The sequence below is a fragment of the Bradysia coprophila genome, unplaced genomic scaffold (assembly GCF_014529535.1).
Source record: "Bradysia coprophila strain Holo2 unplaced genomic scaffold, BU_Bcop_v1 contig_538, whole genome shotgun sequence".
In the NCBI taxonomy this organism is placed as follows: domain Eukaryota; kingdom Metazoa; phylum Arthropoda; class Insecta; order Diptera; family Sciaridae; genus Bradysia; species Bradysia coprophila.
In genome coordinates this window covers 1,085,836-1,110,542 of record NW_023503785.1, presented here as the reverse complement: position 1 = coordinate 1,110,542, position 24,707 = coordinate 1,085,836, and the positions used below count along the sequence as shown (strand labels likewise).

Sequence of the window (24,707 nt, the reverse complement as noted above, 5' to 3'; positions counted from 1 at the left end):
ACAATACGTTCTGTATAATTGTGTGACTCTGTAGCCGAATGGCTATGGTCGTTGCTTGGTGTTTGGAAGAATTTTGGTGTTGGATGTTCAAATCCTGGTCTGTGCAAAGTTTTTAGCCCCGTACGAAGTACGAAGGGGCTTATAGGATTACGATGCCGTGTGTAATTGATGGAATTCGAAGCAGGCGGTAAGGGCAAAGTGTTTGCCTATGTTCATAGATGACGAATCCACAATAAAAATTTTGTCTGTCCGTCTGTCCTTCTGTCCGTCTGTCCGTCTGTCACGTCGATATCTTGAGTAAATCAAATACTATTTCAAAAATTTTTTTTTTCCCTGAAAGGTAGTTGAAATTGTGAGGCTAAGTTCGAAGATGGGCGATTTTGGGTCGACCCCTCCCGAGTTGGGGCCCCATAAGTGCTTTAACGTTTTCCAAAGATTTCTCTGGCCATTTAAAGGCTACACTGGTAAGTGATACATCAAATGAAAGGTATTTAAAATACCTATTGACAAAAAAAAAGTTTATGGAAATTGGATGACCGACTCGTTTGTTAGACCCCTTGGTGTGAACTAGGTGCAGGGCGGCAAGCCGTTTTTGCTGGTAGGTTGGCCAAATTTGAACGTATTCAGATGGATTTTGCTTCAATAGATATTGACCGTACCAATAAGGGAAAAAAAAGTTCATGAAATTCGGTTCACCGGAGCGTGAGCTAGGTCTCTTGGAGTGAGCTTATATGAGGCTACTGGGCCGTACAGTGAAGGTGGTGTTTTTTGTTAATATCTCGAGTAAAATTTGACCGAATTTCATGATTTTTTTTTTGTTTGAAAGGTATTAATAAATGTGAATCGTCAGTACTATTTCAGGTCTCCTAATAAAATGGCCGTCGGCCGCCATTTTGGATTTTTGTAAAAACAATATAAATCGGTGAAAATGATACTTACAAAGTTACTGATCAGTGGGAAGTGATTGGTTATGTGTGTGTGATGTTTCAAGGATCCCAAATATGGATATCTATATATAAATATATATAGCTATATTGAGCTATATAACGGTATAGATAGTTATTTTGAGCTATATACTAGCATATTTATCAGTAAATTGTTTATTTATAGGTAAATATAGGTTAATATAGGACTGAGGAAATTTTAGGTCAATTGTAAATTTGTGTTACGTTTGGAAGGAAAATCGTACGGGGCTTCGTAATTGCGCTATACGCAATTTTTAAGACGTACAAATTTCATAAGAATTTTACTTTACCGACGTTTACGGGCGCAGTAGACTTACGTTAAGAGTAGGGCGACGGACGAACTAGGGTCACGTGCGCAATAGATGTACGAGTTCGTACGGGGCTCAGTCGCAGCAAACGCTCCGACTGTTCTGACGGCTCGTTATTTATAAAATTTGGTCTTTCTTAAAGGTACTAAGCTATGTAGCGTGCGAAAAAAATGTGAAAAAGCCCAAGTGCGAAAAAAATAATCAAAAACGCACTGTGAAATAAATACCTTCAAAACGACATTAAATGGATGCATGGAAAGGTGATGATTATGGACCGGAATTGCGAAAAGATTTGAATCTAGGTGTCCGTGTTCTGTCTGTGTTCAATCATTCATTTATTGAATTATTTCAACAGAGACCGAGTGAATTGTAAGTTAAATTTTCCGCTTTATATCATACTCGTAAACCTATTGTTTTGTATAACTAAATTTCCGTTTACATCCGACTCCGATTGGATGGAAAACCTGAAATCGATTCTATTCTATTTATTTGCTCGTATACCATTTCACAAAAGCATTTTTTTTCTATTACAAACATTTTACTGTGTTGTATCATAAACAAAAAGAATAGAAAAATCGACAAAAAGCCGCAATATCCAAAAAAAAAAAAAAAAAGAATTACGCAAAATATTTGATGTTACATCTTTAAACGTAATGATGGCATCTAATAATAAACGATCCTTTTACATAACATTAGTAATGGGAGGTAATAAGGTTAAACGTGAGACATGTTATGTTGAATGTAAACCATCAAAAAATAGTTATTTACGATATCGGTTCGGACTAGAACTCGCGAAATTGCCTAAAATCAACCGTCCACAACAGATATGGCGTATGCAACTTTTCATACTTAGGGCCTGAATTACGAGAAATATTCTGAAATTTATGTCCAAGGCATGAAATATGTTAACCATGGGAAGAAAATAGGAAATTCCACCCAGAGCATGAAGTTTGTGGACAGAGCGAAGCGAGAGCCGTAATTCGCTCAAGGTTTCTATTTCTCCCCAAAGGGAACACAACGATTTTCATGCTTGCATTTTGCGAAATCCGCTTTTTTGTTCACTTTGAAGAAAATCAATTAAATGGCGTGTTTTGGTATTCGGTCATTTTAGGGTAGAAAATGATCATTTTCTCACCCAATATGGCTAAGCCGCCATTTTAGTGAAGAAAATGATCCTTTTCGCACCTAAAATGGCGCCTCTCAGAATGACAGGAAAACACAATTTACAAAATAAGGATTTTCGCATCGCTAGCATTGAAAAATGTTTAACAACAGTTTATAGCACATGGTGCAATATTTCGTTAGGTGTGTAGTTACTTCCTCAATTCCAGGACCTGCAATAAAATTAATTCACTTGTCCTCTTAGAGGACTCCTCTACTCTAAATAGGTAAATTAAATCAATATCACAATTCGTATAAGTACGAATAAGTACGTATAAACTTATTCAAAACATGTTGTTCAGGTAATTATGATGTGAACTGAACAAATGTAAATTTAACAAGATATACCAGAATTTGTTGAACATGATCCCATTGAATCAGAAAAATGAGTTTTTTTTTCTCGTCTTCTTCTTCTCAGGACCGAACTGGTCATTTGGGGAAAGTAAAACTAATATTTTTTTACGGATTTCTGCACGTCTCATCCGAGAAAAGAATGATTTATGATGACTGTCATATAACCTCAAATTTATTTTTTCTTCTCATTAATCATTATTTATGCGGACATTGATTCAGTGTGTAGCGAAGGCGGGCTTCAAAATAATGTTTTGGATGTAAGATATACTTAATTAAACGAAATTTATTTCGTCAAATAGTCTCTCACGTGGATGATGCGAAAATCAGGGCTATAATCAATACTCTCTCTAACAAACAAACTCTCAGCTCTTTGTGTCAAATTCACCCCATTTTTCTTTGTATTCTACAAACACTATTCTACATTTTCAATTTTGACTGACTACGCTGTATTTTACATGTAAATTCCAAAGGCTACTTGACACTTTCACCACCTTAAGAAAAGTAGTTTGTTTGCTAGATAGAGTATTGTTTTAATAAATATAATCAACTTAGTAGATATGCAGCACAACTCATAGGAACGATTGGGCGTAACTATGTGTACAACGGACAACTAGTAACATTCGGTGATGTATTATGTTGAGATACTATTTTTGTGTAAATTTTTTCCTTTTTTTCCACAAATTTTTTCAAAAATGGTTTTAGAAAAAATAAAGGAAAAAAGGAAAACTGTTTTCCCGAAAAAGCATCAGATTACGTTAAAGCTTTTAAATTTACTAGGGAGGTAACAAGGCATTTTCCTCCCTGGGGAAATGTCTTTACCACCCTCGTAATTTAATAGTTATTTACATTTACAAAACTAGGGAAAAAAGTTGAAAAGTAGAGTTTTCGTGTGAATTTTGGTGATCCGAGGCGAAGCCGAGTTCAATAAACACACAAAAACTAGACTTTTCATTTTTGTTCCGAGTTATGCGATGGATTTTACATGCTTTTGAAACCTAAACCAATTTTCTTGTTTTCCCTAGGTGTGTAATAAGCCACTTTCGACATACAATATCAGGTTGGTAGCTCGACATCTCGTATCACGAGGTGTAACATTATCCGAAGGCGTTAGCCCGAGGTAATTTTACTCCTCGTGATACGAGATATCGAGTTACAGTCAAAGAATTATAAAAAGTTACATTTACAATCCAATTATCCTTATTCATTCCACATGCATTACCAACGTTACGACATATATGTATTATAACGTGTAAATCGCATGGTCGATTGGATTGTAATTATTGAAAATGTAACTTCTTATCGTCCTTCCACTGTACCTACATGGTATAGTAGTCTACTATTGTTACTGTTTCTTGATATTTACGTTTATAGGAGGAGTTACAAATTTTTGAAACTAGTGAATCCTTGAGAAGTATGGACTCTTCATAGAGTTTTGGTTATTCCTTAGTGAGGTAACCAATGCTAGGAAGAACCACGACCAGGACAAGGAATCCTAAAAAAATATTTCTAAAAAAATCTGACGTTTCTTAATAAAGATGCCAATAGTGTTCCCACCAGTAATTTTAACTTCCATTCATCGGTGAAAGTGGAAATTTTTGACACTAAACAACACGAATCCCTGGCATTAACTTACAGAGAAATTGTATCAGATGTAGGCTTGGGCGATAATGATAATGATTATCGATAATTATCAATTATCGATAATAATCGACTTTTTTTATCGAAAATTATCAAAAAACTATCGATAATTATTGATATTTTGATAATTATCAAGATACCGATAGTTCGATATATCGATATTTCAGTCCGAAAATCCGATATTTATCGATATATCGGTATGCTATCATGAATTTTCAGATAAATATCAAAATATCGATATTTCGATAATTACAGTTTGTTCATGTCATTTTTACACAGTTTTAGATATGTCAGAGTTTTAAATGTACCCAGTCAATTAAGTTCTTCCCAAATTATGAATTTTTGGCGCAAAATTTAAAATTTATATCGCGAATTCAAATATTGCGCAATTTGGTAAGAACTTAATTGACTGGATACATTAAAAACTCTGACATATCGACAATCTTTAGAAACTGTGTAAAAATGAAATGAACAAACTGTATCGTATTTCGATATTTTGATAATTATCGATAATTATTAAATTATCGATAACGATATGATTGATATTATCGATAATTATGAACGCCTCCCATCCCTAATCAGATGGCGCTGGACTTACCCGGCTTCAGTAATCTTCCACAGTGCGTTACACCATTCCACAGGCCAGTTCGCGTCTGCTTCTCCTTCATGTAATATCATTTTCCGTTCACATAATGTGAATTCTTATTCTTAGTAGACTTTAATTTGGAATACTTTTTCTTGTTGCTGGTGCTTATCATTTTGGGGTATACATTATCCAAAATAACGGAAGACGTCAAACCCTATGTAACTTATCTTAGATACATTTGATACACAGCCGGTGATGATGGTGGTGGTGGTGGTAGTATATATTTATGTTTCGTTTCGTTTTCTTTTTATTTATGTAACATCACTTTTTCGACATTTCGTTTCATTTCATACTTGTAATGGGATTTTACTTCATTGAGTCTTATAAAATTTGGATAAAAAAGGGAATGGAAATATGGTGTGCATATGTTTGGTTATACCTTCGCACAACGGAGTATATTTTATATCACTCATCTGAAGTACGTTAGCGTTAACCTGAATCTGAAAATCAATATAAAGGAATCAGATTGAATGAAAATGTGACATAGAAATTGTGGAAAATATATATTTTCTCTTGTTGATATTGAATTGGATATGTGTGCTTTTTTATGGATTTTATTTTACGCCAATAATACTTCTGTAAGCGAACATGATTGAAATAATGAATTGTACATAAAATTTGGATTGAAACGAAACCTAACGCTTTTTCAATGTGAGGGGTGTTTTTTTTCGGTTGGGCTAAATTTATATTTCCTGCGATGGCGGAGGCCTATGGTCTTTGAAACGTCACTTTTCGATATTAGTTTTTAACAGTCATATCGCCAAAACTTCAGGTGATTTTATTATTAACTTTGGGAACAAGCTTTGTAAGATGATATTACAATTTGAGGTCTTTTTCATGTCTATCGATCATTTAAATTCATTTTTTGATTGAAGTATTTGTTTTTGTTCATAAAATAGATAGTTTTATCTAGACAGCTCTAGATTTGCGAGTAGAACGACCTCCATGCAAAACTCTTTCATCAACATTTCTTGTACAGCATCAAGCATGGCATATTTGGCATAATTTTTAGCCCCGTACGAAGTACTGGGGGCTTATAAGATTAATATGCCGTTTGTAACATGTCGAATTGGAAGCAGCCAGTAAGGGCAAAGCATTTGGTTATGTTCATAGATGACAAATCCGCAATAAAAAAAATGTCCGTCCGTCCGTCCGTCCGTCCGTCCGTCCGTCCGTCCGTCCGTCCGTCCGTCCGTCCGTCCGTCCGTCCGTGACCCCTCTAGCTAGAGTAAATCACAACCTTTTTTCAAAATTCTTTTTTTCCCCGATTGGTATCGACAAAAGTAAGGTCAAGTTCGAAAATGGGCATGGTAGGGCCGGCCCTTCCAGAGCTAGGGCCCTATAGGTGTTTTTCAGTCTTTCGCCTATATCTACCGAAATACGCACGCAATACCTGCTTGTGATATATCAAATGAAAGGTATTGACGAGTAGAACAAAGTTGCTGAACATTGTTTTTGGGTAAGATGCAATGTGGGCTTGTTGGGATGGCTCAAAGGTCGTTACTCGGCCCTAAGTGTTTTTTGCACATAAATCGAGTAAATCTCATCCGATTTTGCTAGAGGTACTCCAACACAATTCGATATGTGTACAAAAATGCTACTTCATGTATAAAACTTCATAAGAGCACGGAGAAATTCAGAATTGGCCGAGGTGTAAGGCAGGGTGACACCATTTCACCGAAATTATTCACGGCGATTCTGCAGAGTATTTTTAGGAAGTTAAACTGGAGTAAAATGGGATTAAAGATAAATGGAGAGTACCTGAGCAATCTCCGCTTCGCTGATGACATTGTACCGATAGCAGCGAATCTAGGTCAGGCTCAGCTTATGCTACAACAGTTAAGTGAAGAGGCGAGCAAAGTTGGCCTCAAGATGAACTTATCGAAAACAAAAGTCATGACCAACATCGGGGACGATAGAGAAATCAAAATTGGTGACACTGTCATTGAACGAGTCGACAGCTATGTATATCTAGGACATAAACTGAAGTTAGGTCTGGACAACCAAACTGCAGAAATAAGACGTAGGATTGGTCTTGCATGGGCAGCGTTCGGAAAACTCAGACTAATTTTCAAAAGCAAAATGAATAATTGTCTGAAACGTAAAGTTTTCGACACTTGTGTCCTTCCAGTGCTCACTTATGGAGCGGAAACGTTAACTTTAACAAAAGCATCCGAAGATAAATTGAGAGTGACACAAAGAGCCATGGAACGGAGTATGCTTGGAATAACACTCAGAGACAGAATGACGAATCAATGGATTCGACAACAAACCAGGGTCGTTGATGTCATGGAAAGAATAGCATCTCTGAAATGGAGCTGGGCGGGACATATTGCAAGAAGGACAGACGAACGTTGGACCAAAAAGATCATGAACTGGCGACCATATAAAAGACGAGCTATAGGTAGACCACCAGAGAGATGGACAAACGGAATTAAGAATATTGCAGGTACAAACTGGCAGCAAATGGCAATGGATCGTACGAAATGGAAAGAAGTTGGAGAGGCCTACATCCAGCAGTGGATAGAAACAGGCTGAAAAAGAAGAAGAAGAAGATTTTGCTAGATTTAGTTTTTTATGAAAGGTAATTGAATACCGAAAAGAACGTGGGGAAAAAAGTTTCAAATTCGGGCCCTTGGACTAAGGTCGCTACTCGGCCCTAAGTCGTTTTTGCACATAAATCGAATAAATCTCATCCGATTTTGCTAGTTTTTGTTTCATTTGAGAGATAATTGAATGCCGAATAGAATGATGGCAAAAAAAGTTTCAAATTTGGGTCCTTGGACTAAGGCCGCTACTCGGCCCTAAGGGTTTTTTGCACATAAATCGAGTAAATCTCATCCGATTTTGCTAGATTTAGTTTTTTATGAAAGGTAATTGAATACCGAAAAGAACGTGGGGAAAAAAGTTTCAAATTCGGGCCCTTGGACTAAGGTCGCTACTCGGCCCTAAGTAGTTTTTGCACATAAATCGAATAAATCTCATCCGATTTTGCTAGTTTTTGTTTCATTTGAGAGATAATTGAATGCCGAATAGAATGATGGCAAAAAAGTTTCAAATTTGGGCCCTTGAAGGCCGCTACTCGGCCCTAAGTGTTTTTTGCACATAAATCGAGTAAATCTCATCCGATTTTGCTAGATTTAGTTTTCTATGGAAGGTAATTGAATACCGAAAAGAACGTGGCTAAAAAAGTTTCAAATTTGGGCCCTTGGACTAAGGCCGCTACTCGACCCTAAGTATTTTTTGCACATAAATCGAGTAAATCTCATCCGATTTTGCTAGATTTAGTTTTCTATGGAAGGTAATACAATACAGAAAAGAACGTGGCGAAAAAAGTTTCAAATTTGGGCCCTTGAACTAAGGCCGCTGCTCGGCCCTAAGTGTTTTTTGCACATAAATCGAGTATATTTCATCAGATTTTGCTACTTTTTGTTTCGTTTGACAGATAATTCAATACCGAAAGAAAATTGATAAAAAAAAAGTTGTAAATTCGGATTCCTAAAATTACATCGTAAACTTTTGTTTTATACTTGAGAAGTACTTCGTACGGGCTTTTGTAATTGCGCTAAGTGCAATTTTAAAGATGAACGCTTACAGTTTACAATTTGCAAAAATAGACAATGATGTCAAGTACGCAATAAGGTTACGGAAGCATTTTGATATCGGACGAATAAGGGTTACGGGCTTATTAGGGCTATGGACGTATAATGGTTTCGGGCTAAATAGGTTTACGGGTCGTACGGGGCTCAGTCGTAGCAAACGCTCCGACTGTTCTGATGCCTTGTTTTTTATTTATTTATTTCGTCAATGGCATCCGCCCCCTGACTACTTGCATTTTTAATTTTACAATAAAAGAACAGAAAAAGATTATACATGTCAAGTTGAATGAAAAAAATAGAACAAAAACATAAATAAAAACATTCACCAACGTCACATAGGAGTGAGTCACGTCTCGTTTGACCAATAACCAGAAAGTCGTCAATAGGTCGTTTTCTGAGCCACCTGGAAATGAACGGTTAGTGGTTAGCAGGAGCCAGTCGACTAGACTGGCTCGATTAGGCACAAGTCGATAAGACTCGGAGTTAAGTCGTGAGACCACTTTTTAAAGTCGTGAGACCTAAATAACCTAATCGATACCGATTAGAAAAAGAACCATAGGTCCAGCACATTTGCAGCAAGTGAAATTAGTCATGACATTTTGATCTTACCATTCAATTTGATTGGAATCTTCAACATTCTAACAGTCGTTTTGAATGAGTTCCGCGGCATACCCTGAAACACTCAACACCCAATTCCAAGCACATGTTATTTATTGGTTCATGGTACCCATACTTAGTCCTGTGTTCATCGACAATGAGTAGATCGTCAGCTCGAGTGGGACGAGGATTTAGAGTAATTCTTCTCGTTATTTCAAATGAATCAAGACCACCACTTAAAAGGTCAAAAGTAAACAATGCACAGGCATTTATCCTGCGTCTAGCAAGCTGTTCAATGTCGATGGAGCAACATCTGTCAATGTAAGGTGGAAGTTTATAGTTCTCGTCACGTCTCACTGATCGTTTGAGTGCAAACATCAAAAACTTCTTCTGAATCGATTCAATCCTATCAATGAAAGTTTCTTGATACGGGTGCCAAACGACCGAAGCATATTCCAGATACGAACGCACATGTGCAAAATATAAACTCTTCAAGGTTTTGACATTCTTAAACTCCTTACAAGTCCTGATGACAAAACCGAGCATCGAATAAGACTTAGCAATTACGTATTCGACGTGTTTACCAAAGGTGAGTTTTTCATCCATGAGAACTCCTAAGTCTTTCACCAGTTTCAAGCGAGTCACCACAGTATCGTTGATAGAGTAATTGAATTCAATCTTTGACCTTTTGCGAGTGAAAGACATCACATTGCATTTTCTTACGTTTAAATAAAGCTGGTTGACTTCGCACCACCGTAAGAACCTGTTCAAATCTCTCTGAAGAGCAGTAGCATCAAGTACAGTTTTGATCACTTTGAAGATCTTCAAATCGTCTGCATACAACAGATGAGTAGAGGAAGAAAAAACTTTCGTGACATCGTTCATGAACAATATGAACAGAAGAGGGCCAAGATGGCTACCTTGAGGAACGCCAGACGTCACATTAAAAGTCTGAGATGACCACCCAGACAACTTTACGAACTGTGTACGTCCGCTTAGATAAGACGCAAATCACGCCAACAACTCAGAATGAACTCCAAACTTCTTCAATTTGAATAAAAGAATTGAATGCTTAACTCGGTCAAAAGCTTTTTGGAAATCAGTGTAAATGACATCTAGCTGATGTTTAGACTCCATGACTTTAGTCGTATGACTTACAAACTCAACTAAATTCGTCGCTGTAGACCTTCGTTTCATAAAGCCATGCTGAGATTTCGAAATCACGTGATTAAATTTCTCGGTTAAGATTTTAGTTACGACGGCTTCGCACAGTTTTCCAATAGTTGGCAGAATAGCAACACCTCTGTAATTTTCTACGTCACTCCTAGATCCACTCTTGTAAATCGGTGTAATATACGACGATTTCCATCTCGTAGGAAACTTACCAGTTGAGAGTGATGAGTTAAAAACGCGGAGAAGTGGATAAGACAGACTATCAGCGCAGTTCTTCAAAAGAACGGGTGAGATTTTGTCAGGCCCTTCGCCCTTACTGGTGTCAATACCACGTAAATGGCTCACAACATTTTCAATAGTCAGAAGGCCGCAGTAGCCGAGATGAAAAACAAAAAGTCTCCCGGAGAAGATGGTGTTCCAGTGGAAGCCATTAAACTGGGTGGAGACTCCTTATTAAAGGCAATCACGGCTTTGTTTAATCAATGGGAAGAAGTACCAGAAGCCTGGGAAAATGCGGTAATTACATTGCTGCATAAAAAAGGAGACATAACAAAGCTGGAAAATTACCGACCCATAAGCCTATTGTCAACACTCTACCAAGTTGTTTATGAAAATCATTACGAAGAGGAACACTAACAAGTTGAACAAGCTGCTTTCAGATCTGGTTTCAGCACAAACGACCATTTGCAGGCGATGAGAACGCTTATTGAGAAGTGTCGTGAATACAACATCGACGTAGTCTTGCTATTCATAGACTTCGAAAAAGCTTTCGATTCAGTGGAAACATGGTCGATATTGGACGCATTAGACGAATGTAGAGTAGACTCAAGGTACTCCAACACAATTCGATATGTGTACAAAAATGCTACTTCATGTATAAAACTTCATAAGAGCACGGAGAAATTCAGAATCGGCCGAGGTGTAAGGCAGGGTGACACCATTTCACCGAAATTATTCACGGCGATTCTGCAGAGTGTTTTTAGGAAGTTAAACTGGTGTAAAATGGGAATAAAGATAAATGGAGAGTACCTGAGCAATCTCCGCTTCGCTGATGACATTGTACAGATAGCAGCGAATCTAGGTCAGGCTCAGCTTATGCTACAACAGTTAAGTGAAGAGGCAAGCAAAGTTGGCCTCAAGATGAACTTATCGAAAACAAAAGTCATGACCAACATCGGGGACGATAGATAAATCAAAATTGGTGACACTGTCATTGAACGAGTCGACAGCTATGTATATCTAGGACATAAACTGTAGTTAGGTCTGGACAACCAAATAAGACGTAGGATTGGTCTTGCATGGGCAGCGTTCGGAAAACTCAGACTAATTTTCAAAAGCAAAATTAATAATAGTCTGAAACGCAAAGTTTTCGACACTTGTGTCCTTCCAGTGCTCACTTATGGAGCGGAAACGTTAACTTTAACGAAAGCATCCGAAGATAAATTGAGAGTGACACAAAGAGCCATGGAACGGAGTATGCTTGGAATAACACTCAGAGACAGAATGACGAATCAATGGATTCGACAACAAACCAGGGTCGTTGATGTCATGGAAAGAATAGCATCTCTGAAATCGAGCTGGGCGGGACATATTGCAAGAAGAACAGACGAACGTTGGACCAAAAAGATCATGAACTGGCGACCATATAAAAGACGAGCTATAAGTAGACCACCAGAGAGATGGACAAACGGAATTAAGAATATTGCAGGTACAAACTGGCAGCAAATGGCAATGGATCGTACGAAATGGAAAGAAGTTGGAGAGGCCTACATCTAGCAGTGGATAAAAACAGGCTGAAAAAGAAGAAGAAGAAGAAGAAGAAAGAAATCGATCCAACATCAACAAGTTGATCAATGTGGTAAAACTTACGGGACAGGTCTGATTCACTCTCGTTATCAGTAACATAGACACTTTGAAAGAACTCGGCGAATAAACTTGCTTCTGCTCCGAACCGCGCTGTGCATTTTAGCTTTTCTAACGTGTCCAGTCTCGATGTTGCAAGGGCTGCTAACTCAATTAAGTCGAATTCGGTTGGACTTGACGGAGTCCCTTTGATTTTGTTAAAATGATCTTGCCATTTGTCTTGCCTGCACATCGTTAACTACGTTTTCACGTCATCTGCTGTACCTCGTGTCTGGAAGCTATCAAAGGTGCTACCGGTTCATAAGAAGAGCAGATCTCGGGGATTAAATGACTTTAGGCCGATTTGTGTTCTCCCTTGCCTATCAAAAGTGTTTGAGATTCTAGCGAAGGAGCAGGTGGTTGCGTACCTCAACTCAAATGATTTACTTGACAAATATCAGTCTGGCTTCAGTGAGAAACATAGAACGAGTACTGCGTTACTTCATGTCTCAGACGAGATCAAAAAATCATTTGATAGGAAGCGTCTCACGATTATGGTGCTGCTCGATTTCTCCAAAGCTTTTGACTCTCTTGATCACTCTAGGCTCATTTCTAAGTTGTCTGCTGGGTTCGGCTTTGAGACTTCAGCTGTAAATCTCATTAGAAGCTACCTCGCTGATCGACACCAGTGTGTCAGCATTGGTGGTTTCGTGTCAGAGCCGTTGCACAACAGGTCTGGTATACCGCAGGGCTCGGTCCTGGGCCCACTTATTTTTTCGCTATATATCAATGATCTTCCAGCGTGCTTGAGGGCGGTTGCACACCACGTCTTTGCTAATGACGTTCAATTGTTCTATTCGTTTGAAAGGAGTCGTCTGAATGAGTCTGTTTTCAGGCTGAACCAAGATCTGCATGCAGTGAGTCGCTGGGCACGTGTGAATCGCCTTTCGTTGAACGCGAAGAAGTCTCAGGCAATTGTTTTTTCTGAGTTGAGTGATGCGGTAAAGAAGACCCAATTGTTTCCGCGTATCCTTCTTGATGGTATCGTAATACCGTATATGGATGAAGTTTTGAATCTCGGCCTCCTCATGGATAAGAAACTTTCTTTCAAGAGTCAGGTGAAAGTGGTATGCGCTAACGTGTTCTCGAGGCTTTGTAGCCTTTGGCCTAATGGTCACCTTTTCTCAACGAAAATGCGCCTGATGTTGGTCAAGACCCTCATCGTGCCGGCTTTCACGTATGGCGAGTGTGTTTACTCTACCAACCTTAGCGCTGCTGACGTTAAGTCACTCGAAAGTGCTTTCTCTGCCTGTGTTCGCTTCGTGTATGGGTTAAGACGCTATGACAGTACTCGAGATTATGTAAATAAGATTTTTGGTTGCTCTCTGATGACTTACATCAAACACCGGCGCTGCTCTGCGTTACATAGCATTGTCAAATCAGAAAATCCGCCGTATTTATTTGATAAGCTGACTCGCGGAAGCTCGTCACGTAGTAATGTTTTTTTGGTACCAAGGCTCGTTTTTCGTCAGAACAGTTTCTGATTACAATTTGTTGCCTGTCAGTGTGAGGAGAATTAACTCGGCTGAGGGATTTGGAAAAGCTTGTCTCGACTATCTTAGCATGCATTTGTAGACTTGCGGACTGACGGGTTACTGCTCGACTCGTGGCACAGAGTTTTTTTTAGTAATTTCTTTCGTTCGCAAATGCACGTAAGTTTTGATTGTGTCCTTTGAGCCCCTGTGTTTGATCAATCGAGAATTGTATTTGCCCTTATTTTGATGATTACCATTACCCTTTTTGCCATTTTTGATTTGTCTTTCCCGAATCGCTGTAGTAACGCCTAATTTTATTTTTAATTTTAACAATGCCAAGTATCGTGTTTTTTTGCTAATTATCTTCCTGCGTATTGTCGTTAATGTGTTGTCACCCATATCAAATGTAAATATTGTTATCTTAAGCTTAATCGTAAGGACATTTGTATAAGGATTCATTTGCTTCTTGTTCCTTGATTAATAAAATGAATTGAATTGAATTGAATTGAATTCAACGAAACCAAGCCATGGGAAAAGTTGTGCCTAGCAAAACATAATTTGAAAGAATTGCATGTGATTTTTAAATCAAGACATGCCAACACTAAAAAAGCTCTTCCTTTGCAAGAAAATGTTTTAGCCGGATGACAAAATACACCATTGTAGATAGAAAATTGACTTTACGTGGCTGTGTCGTCGCTATCTTCTATATACTCTGTAACTCTTCTGATAATGTAATAACTTTTCCGTTTGTTTTTGTTGTCGGCAGCTTACACAAAACTTTTACAGTCGTATTTCATTATCTTTTGAGAAACTTGATTCGAAACTATCTTAAAACAACATTCAAATTTTAACAGAGATCTTCTGCCGTTTGCACCAGTGAACACCATTGGAAGTGAATTGTAAATGTTTTCGCATTTGCAGTTAAAAATTTGTGTTTTCGTTCGGAAACATTTTAGTTTAAGAAAGGCGACGATTTGCAGAAATATCCAGTCCATGGCTATATGACTATAGGCCCATAAGTATGCTATCAGCTCTGTCGAAAGCGCTCGAGAGGGTGTTGAAGAAGCAAATGGTGAAACACATTAAAGACCACGGTCTTACGTTTAAGTTCCAGTCGGGTTTTCGTGCTGGCTACAGTACGTCTTCAGCGCTGTTGCAGGTCACTGGTGATATTAGGGTCAACATGAGCAAGAATCTGTCCACTGTTCGCCTTTTACTGGACTTCTCTAAAGCTTTCGACTCAGTGTCCCATGTGCTCTTGCTAGAAAAGTTGAGGTCTAACTTCTCTAACTTTTTCGGAAGATGCCATTCGTACGGTGAGCAGTTATTTGTCTGATCGCTTCCAATCGGTTTCCGTGAACGGGTTTCAATCACGATTGTTCCAGTTACCTGTGGTTCGCCTCAAGGATCTGTGCTAGGTCCTGTTGTTTCTTCGTTGTTTATTAATGATCTACCGGCCCGACTGAGTTACTGTAAGAGTCATCTGTTTGCTGATGACTTCCAGCTTTACAAAGTGATTAATGAGAACAATGTTTTGTTTGATGTTGCCCTGCTGAAGTTGGATTTGTCGCCAGTATCTAAGACGAAGGCGATTGTGTTTTTTTCGTGACGCTGGGCGAGGGATATACTGGAATTGGAGTTCGAAGGAGTTCAGTATGTCGATAGCGTGAAAACCTTGGGTCTGACGTTAAACAGTCGCATGGGCTAGGAATGTCATGCTAGGAAAATCTCAGATAAGGTGTTTGCTGGCCTAAGAAACATGTGGCCGGGTGCTCGATTTCTACCAGTCAAGACGAGGGAGTTGCTAGTGAAGGCTCTTTTGATACCCCATCTGACGTACTGTGCCCTGTTCTGGGTGAACTCTCTGCTGGGACTAGAAGTATCTTCGAGAGATGTTTCAATGCTTTCTCTCTTCTCGCTTATGTGATCAGCCGCTATGACTATGTTGCTGGCCATCTACATAGGCTTCTTGGGAATAGTCTTTACTATACTGGTGCATGTAATAAGGCTATTACATGTATAGGCAATAGCTTTTACATCACTCGCATTGTAAAACGTTATACTACACACGGGAAATAAAGTGATATCTCGTATCATGATGAGTAAAAGTACCTCGGGCTACCGCCCTCGGATACTTTTTCTCATCTGGATACGAGATATCACTTTACTTCCCTTGCATAGTAATGTACTATTTCGTGTACTTAGACTATTTTACCTCCGCGTTCCTGCATAAGGTGATCATCACTAAGGAACCCGACTACGTTTTTCAAAATCTGAATTTCGGCTCTTCGAATAGGCTTTGAAACCTGATTTTGCCACGCAATAACAGAAATATTGTCAATGATTCTTTATACGTTCGTGGTGTGGCGAAATATAATGCGTTGCCTGCTGCTGTGAAGGCTAAACTTTCGTTAACTGGCTTTAAACGTGCTTGTAGGGGACATATGGGCTTATGCAAACGCTCGCTTCCTACATAAATGTTTTCGTTTTACATTAAAAAATAAATGACTCATCATTCACTGCATCATCTCACATATCATGTTTCAGCTGGTCCACCTACAACTGGAATTGGGCACTTAAACCGAATGGATTGCTCGACTATAACGGCTTGCCGTGCATAAGTTTGTAATGTGTGCTTCTAGTTCTTTCTTTTTCTTTTTTCTTAATTAACTCAATGCATTCATCTAGCCTTTTTTATCCGATGGAAGTAAACTACTACTGTATTAGGTCTCTTATTTGACATTCGAAAAATGAGCTGCTCCTGCCTGCTTTTACTATGTCGTGGTCAGATTATATTATCGAAAAATGCTCTAAAAACATTCGAATCTTCTTTCGACCCTAAAAACCAGTTGAACTCTTTTGAACATTAATCATTTACGAAATTTATAAATTCTGTTTCAGCCTTCAGCATTTTCGCTTGGCGATTTATGTGTTCCACCTATGGCAAATGTACTGAAAGTTTTCCTCGAAAATGGACAAACCAAATCATTTAAATACGATAACACCACAACCGTACAGGTAAGATTCCTTCGGTACAAACTTTTTCCCCGGACATCTAACCATCCATAGCATTTTGCATATTGCAATTCAGCGCGTCCATGCAACAGTTTAATGAGGTGGAAATATATGCCTCTTGACAACATTAATTCCGCTTTCACTTCGTGAAATTGAATAATTTTTCCACCTCTTTTCGTTTTTAAGGACGTCGTTACATCGCTACGTGATAAGCTGTGTCTAAGCGCCGAAGAGCACTTCAGTCTAGTTTTGGAGCACGTAAAAAGTCTGAAACGGAATAAGCTTACACTTTTGGATCCACAAGAAACACTTGCCAGGGTAAGCATGCTATTAATGTCTGTTCATGAGCTCTCTACATTTTTTTTGCATTATTCTCGGGAACAACTTTTCGAAAACATATAATGTGCCGGAACGTCGTCGTATAATATAGCGTACAACAAAAAATGTGTTTAGTTTGTGAATATACATTTTCGGAATCGGGTTCGTTTATGTCAGAGTTGGGTTTGCAGGCATTGTACCCAAGACGAAATTATTTGCTCGCTTTTCGCTGGTATTCAAATTTGAACCAGCAAGCAAACATTTTGCACACATTACTGCTGTGTTATTCTTGGTTATTATATTATTTACTCCGGAATGAGAGAAATATTTATGGGGAGAAAATTGGATAATAGTAGTACGCCTTAGATTAAATTACAAGACTTTTAAGCTGCAATATAATTTAATGAATGAAGGTAGAAACACACAAACGTAGGGAAAGGGAACATATATTTAGATGAATTGGAGTTGCTGCTAACTTTGGTGAAATATAATTACCAATAGCACAATCTCCAAGCATCTGGGTACCATTGGGCCATTGGGTTTCCATGCTGATAAGTTTAGGACAAGCTCATCTCAGTTACAAAAAATTTGTGTTAGAAATTATGTGAACAAACAATTTACTGTAAAGAGCAAAGACAGCTCTTCATATTACAGTATTGTCAATTTTTTGTTGATAAAAATTTTGCGTACGGCGCACAATGCTTCACCCTAAGCGATATTCGTTATTTTGTAAGTAAGATAAAGGACTTGCATCACATTTACCCTTTAAGGGTTTTTTGACTGATATCACCACTTTTGAAGGTATGTCATGTTCAACATCAAAAAACCTTATGGAAATTAAAAAATTCTAGAGAAATCAGTCTGAATTCCAAAATCTGGAAACCAACCTTGGAACACCCCACTTATATTGAAAATAGCCAGAATTCATCGATAAAACCGATGGAAGTTAGGAAGTGCCAGAGGAATCATCTGTCATCCCAAAATTTAGGAACCAACCTTGGAACGCCTCACTCATGTCGAAGATAGCTCAAATCCATCAAAAAATCCGATGAAAGCTAGGAAGTGTCAGAGGAATCATCGGTCATCCCAAAACTTAGGAACCAACCATGGAACACCTTACTCATGTCGAAAATAACCCAAATAGACCAAAAAATCCAATGGAAGTTAGGTAGTGCCAGAGGAATAAGCTGCCATCCCAAAATTTAGTACCCAGCCTTGGAACGCCTCACTCATGTCGAAGATAGCTCAAATTCATCAAAAAATCCGTTGAAAGCTAGAAAGTGCCAGAGGAATCATCTGTCATCCAAAAATTTAGGAACCAACCTTGGAACTTATATCGAAAAAAAAAAACAAAAATCCATCCAAAAATCCGATGGAAGGTAGGAATCGCCACAGGAATCATCTGTCATCCCAAAATTTAGGAACCAACCTCCGAACACCTCAGTCATATCGAAAAATCTGATGGAAGTTGGGAAGTGCCAGAGGAATCATCTGTCATCCCAAAATAATCATAAAATTTACATATTTCTGGCCAAGACATTTTTTAAATCGATTTTTCACCATGAAGCCGTGATGGTTCATTTTTGGTCAAATGGAGAAAAATGTGGACCACAACCAGAACTTAAGCTGCAGTAACGTGTGATATGTGTGATAGCTCGTTGAACTCGTATGGGTTCCTAGACTTCCTAGTTTGGCGGTCAAGGAAGAGAAATCAAAAAGTTGCTGTATGCTCCGCCGTCCCCAAAAAATTTGTTTTAAAACTGCGGGTATGATTGTTGGTGGGAGTATAAGATAGAGTACAAATAAGTCCCCTTACGTCACGGCGCCGGCATGGCATGGCACTATCCCAAAGTAAAAAAATATTTCGAAAATACGAAAAACCTTCCCCATTTGTTAGACCGTCCATGAATTTTTTCGTAATTAATATTAATCGAAATGTAATATCAGTAGCTTCCAAACGAGCCCCATCTTGCTATGCTTCGACTTCCCTGTGGACTTTTATTTTACTCAAAGTCAGTCAGGTTAACATACGAAAATTATGCTTCAAGCCCAGTTGCAGTGTCAAATATCGTCAAATTTGATGACATTTAAAAACTATTGAAAATATCTTTCTAACAAGTCTAAAATGGTCATGGCATCGAAGGTAGTGCTCGAAACATGAAAGGTACTGTTTTCGACGCATGTAGCATGTAGCTTTCGTTCAAGCATGATTTGGACTTAGACCAGTCTGCCTGGGCATAGCATCTTCTTCTTCTTCTTTTTCAGCCTGTTTCTATCCACTGCTGGATGTAGGCCTCTCCAACTTCTTTCCATTTCGTACGATCCATTGCCATTTGCTGCCAGTTTGTACCTGCAATATTCTTAATTCCGTTTGTCCATCTCTCTGGTGGTCTACCTATAGCTCGTCTTTTATATGGTCGCCAGTTCATGATCTTTTTGGTCCAACGTTCGTCTGTCCTTCTTGCAATATGTCCCGCCCAGCTCCATTTCAGAGATGCTATTCTTTCCATGACATCAACGACCCTGGTTTGTTGTCGAATCCATTGATTCGTCATTCTGTCTCTGAGTGTTATTCCGAGCATACTCCGTTCCATGGCTCTTTGTGTCACTCTCAATTTATCTTCGGATGCTTTTGTTAAAGTTAACGTTTCCGCTCCATAAGTGAGCACTGGAAGGACACAAGTGTCGAAAACTTTGCGTTTCAGACTATTATTCATTTTGCTTTTGAAAATTAGTCTGAGTTTTCCGAACGCTGCCCATGCAAGACCAATCCTACGTCTTATTTCTGCAGTTTGGTTGTCCAGACCTAACTTCAGTTTATGTCCTAGATATACATAGCTGTCGACTCGTTCAATGACAGTGTCACCAATTTTGATTTCTCTATCGTCTATGGGCATAGCATATTTACTCATAAGAGGAAAAAAGAAATGGGTTGGCTCAGTAGCAACGTTCTGACCTTCCACCAAGAAATACCGGGGTTTTTCCTCATTGTGTACTACACAATGTGTAGCATGAAAGTTTCTTAGTGTACCCCAGCTCCATAATCCGGGTAATTGAGGTGTCTGGTGCCCTCAACGAAACGTGCACAAAAGAATGACATGAATGACGTAACCCATTCACAATGCATTCTGTGTACAAATATCTGAAGTCTAAATCTAGGCGCAGATATAATCAGTACCAGACGAAAATAGATAAAGGCTTGCTAATCTATAGGCGTAATTCGTAACTCACGTAAACCATGTGGCTCATTGGGAGGCCTACACTACATCCCATACTGGGGAATAAAGGCAACAAATTATTTAAGAGGAATTGTCTACATGGGATTTAATATGTCGAGTTGGTAGGAAACAGTGAGGTGGTCAGAGGACAGTGCATTTAACAAACGTGTAACAGGTCACATCCAATCTGTTCGAAAAGAAAAATCTGTAGATTTTCAATGATTTTCTCCCACACTTTTGCTGGATTTTCATCAAAGAATCAACTTTCAAGGTTTTAAGAAAAGGTGACTTCCCGAAAAAAAAACAAAGACACGGCACGTCTCAAACAATCTTCATCATTTTACCACCATCTCCCGTGAGTGTTTCAATATTACTTCAACCATCATGAACAGAATTTAATCTGCTAAAACCGTGTCATTTCACCACACGAAGCACACATAAACTTCATCATTATTTCGTTCGTCTATCAACACACAGCCCCGCGCCATTCATTCCCGTCAGAAAATAAACTTTTTTATTTTAATTAAAAATGGCGTGAAAATTGAATAAAATTTATTAAATTTAATAAATTATTTTGCAAACAGCCCCGACAAGATAAATAATAATTTCAATTCACTTTTACAAATATTTCAGATTTTTTGAGATTTGCCAACGATTTTTCCACTGTGCTTAATATTTCCGGTATTATGTACACACACTGCTGCTGTTGTTGTATGTATAATAACGTATAGTAACTAATGTTCAGACGTATCACCCATTATACCCACCAATCTTAGAAGACGGCAACAAACATTCTTTTGCTTATGTTTTATGTATGTTATTATGCTCATATTTACTTACGATTTATCGTATATGACAACGAGAAGGTGTATAAAGTTTATCGTCTCATGGCATTGAAAAGTTAAGCACACACAAGCTTTTTCCAGAAAAGAAAGGAGAAAACGGAGAAAAGAAATAATAAACATAAACCGATGGAAAGAACTTTTTCGGGGGCTGTGTGATATGAATTTCTATTAGATTGTGATTGCACAGGTAACATAACGTTGTAACGGTGTCGTATGAATTATCTTTCGAGAGAATATATATTGTTTCTTCTGGCGTTTCGGTTTAAGATATGAAACGGTATACACTTGAATGTGTATATAACATCTGGCAGCTATAGCTGCTATAAGACGTACACAAACCCTCTATTTCTCCATAATAGTCTAAAATAGGTGCCATGTGTCGTTGTTTGTGACAAATAGGTAGGGTTAAGACCCGAATTTTAATAAAACTTTACATATACAGTTTCAAAACGTAGAATGACATTGATGTCAATATAGTCTGATCGATTCGAGGGGAAAACTACGCGAGCAAATGCTGGAACAGTTGCTATTTGCAATTGGTACTAACAGATGTCAATAGACATCAACGACGCCAATAGTACACCAATACTTACCGATAGAAGTAAATTTTACGGCAATACATGCAGTCGTCATGACATGTATTGGCGTACTATTTCATCCATAGAACCATAACCATAACTTATTTTTCTTTGTTATTTTGACAATTGCATTGTTAATAGTGTTGAGGTTATGGCTCTATGGATTACGGTTTGACATTTAATTTCACGTTGGAAGAAACCTATAATATGATTATGATGAAAGAGAAAGAGATATTTTGACAAGTACCCCAAGGCTAGTTATAATAAACTTTCTGTCCTCTCGCTCTCATCGTACTACATGGAACTCAACAATTACCCCAAGCAAGTTATAATAACTAGTCTTCGGTTTTATCGCTCTGATCATGATAGTCTATTGGTCTCTATTCGTGACTATTGACGTATGTTGATGACTTTTGGCGTCTATTGGTGACTGTTGACGTCTATTGTTGACAGTTCCGAGTAGAGAACTACGCAAGAAAATACTGAGACATGTGGTATTTGCTATTGACCATCACCGCCAACAGACACCAATAGCCGCCAATAGACACCAATAGTTACCAAATAGACGCCAATAGCTACAAATAGACGTCAATAGTTACCGATGGAAGTAGGTGGAACGTAGTTTCCCCCTCGGATCGATTCACTATAATATTTTGGTTTTACATACACATTTCCCTCTCACGATTGATGAAATTACGTTTTCGTTGCGCTATAAAGAGCTGCGATGATGGGTCGCAATTGATTAGGGGATTATTTCCGGTCAAATATTGAAATGAATATGAATTTTGAAATGAAAGACATTAGCCCTGGTTGAGTGGAAAATTATATTAGACGATCGAACGTTAATTTCTAATTGACGTTGACTTTAGTCTTTTACAGTGTCATACTACAACACGAAATTCAAAATTCAATTGATTCATTCATACCGGTGTAACGGAATTGAAAGGACACAAATTTCTTGGTGTGTGTTTTTGTGTGCATTGCTTATAGAGATAAAATTGAATTGCGAATGCCTTTTACTGAAGCAGAAAGAAGAAGAAGAAGAAGAAAGTAGGCTGACCACAGGAGGTTTGTCAGGCAAAAGATACAGACTGTTACATAGAAAGATGTAAGCTGTTGATTCTACGATTTTGGTCGATTCCGCAAAAGAGATCACTTCAAAAAAAAATCTAGTGATTCATAGACTCCGAAACACCACTTTTCAGACTATGGTCTGGAACAACTTCAGGTGGCGAACAATCAAAATCTGAAAATGTTTGAGTAACGGCACTTTCGTACGTTGGACCATTCCCACCTTCACTAAAAAAAACTTCAAGCTCTTTTTGTTATTTTCTACTAGATAGACTCTATATCATAATAATAAAATGAGAAAAGTTGTAAAAGGAAGCATAAGCTTCTTATGTTTCATGCTGTAAAACCAACCATAAGCTTCTTATGTTTCATGCTGTAAAACCAACCATAAGCTCCTTATGTTCCATGTTGTCAAAGGAAGCATAAGCTCCTTATGTTCCATGCTGTAAAAGGAAGCATAAGCTCCTTATGTTCCATGCTGTAAAAGGAAGCATAAGCTTCTTATGTTTCATGCTGTAAAAGGAAGCATAAGTTCCTTATGTTCCATTTTGTAATAGGAAGCATAAGATTCATATGTACCATGTTGTAAAAGGGGATCATAAGCTCCTTATGTTCCATGTTGTATAAGGAAGCATAAGCTCCTTATGTTCCATGTTGTAAAAGGAAGCATAAGTTCCTTATGTTCCATGTTGTGATAGGAAGCATAAGATCCATATGTTCCATTTTGGAAAAAGGAGCGTCAGCACACATTTTGTGAAAGTGTAAATAGTCTCATACTTGACGCGTGAGCCTTGAATATTGTCACCGTTCCACTTTTCCTTGTTCACTTTGTAGCCAATTTACAATGTACATTTTTATGTGATAGGGACATAGAATTATTCCCTTGACTGAAAGTCATGGGTCTTATGGATGATAAACACCCTAAAATGTTTGTCACACAATGTTTACTACTATGATTGAAAATGCATGAATGTATGACCAAAAACCTTAAATACAGAAAATGTTTGTCACACTTTGATGATTCCTTGATAACACGATAACTTGACTAATTCTCAACGGATTTCCAAAAACTTTTTTTTAATCGACGGGGAATTGAATTCCTGAGGTTATGTTCGAAGATGGGCTACGACGGTCGGGTGATCTTAGAGATATTCCCAAAAGAATTCTTGTCTCGTCCCTTGATAACACGATAACTCGAGTAGTTTTCAACGGATTTCCAAAAACTTTTTTTTATTTCACTGTGAATTAAATTCCTCAGGTTAAGTTCGAAGATGGGATTCTACGATAACTCGAGTAGTTTTCGATGGATTTCCAAAATGTTTTTTTTTTTAATCGACAGCGGATTAATAGTCAAGTGCGAGTTGTCCTAAAAAGCCGTTTCGCTCATATTGAATGTAAAAAGCGATTTTATGGTTGATTATCGTAGATGGATCGACCAGTAACTCAAATCGCGATGTTGCCAAGCTGGGATCTTCCTGGTTTGGTCTAGCGGGCCGACACTTCTTTTCGCTCTATGAAATTTTGATTTTTGTAAATTTATTTAAAAATATAAAATGAAATATTTTTGATATGGTTCCATGGGCGAAATTATTCCGAATGGTGTCAGTTTTATGTTAAAAATAAAAAACATTAATTACTTTAAAAAAGCATTTACCGAATTTTCCAGATTTACACATTTTTTTGTATTGATGGGCGCCATCTTGAATTACAGCGCTACCTGAATACTTTTTCAAGCACTTTTATTTTTCTCGTATGCAGAAAGGTTCAAGGAACACAAGATTTTTTTCCCACTCAATTCGAATCAAAATTCAATTTTATAGAGCCGAAAGAAGTTTTAGCTGACG

At 38.0% G+C, this 24,707-nt stretch overlaps 1 protein-coding gene across 3 annotated transcripts in view; it reads left to right on the top strand.

Moving 5' to 3' along the window:
• LOC119083046 overlaps window positions 1-24,707 on the top strand; it is a 113,625-nt gene that overhangs the window by 53,410 nt on the left and 35,508 nt on the right. For all 3 annotated transcript variants that reach the window (XM_037192668.1, XM_037192667.1, XM_037192670.1), the window contains 2 exons: window positions 16,720-16,836; window positions 17,020-17,151. In XM_037192668.1, coding sequence (XP_037048563.1) covers window positions 16,720-16,836; window positions 17,020-17,151 — 249 coding nt within the window. The remainder of the gene's footprint in view (window positions 1-16,719; window positions 16,837-17,019; window positions 17,152-24,707) is intronic.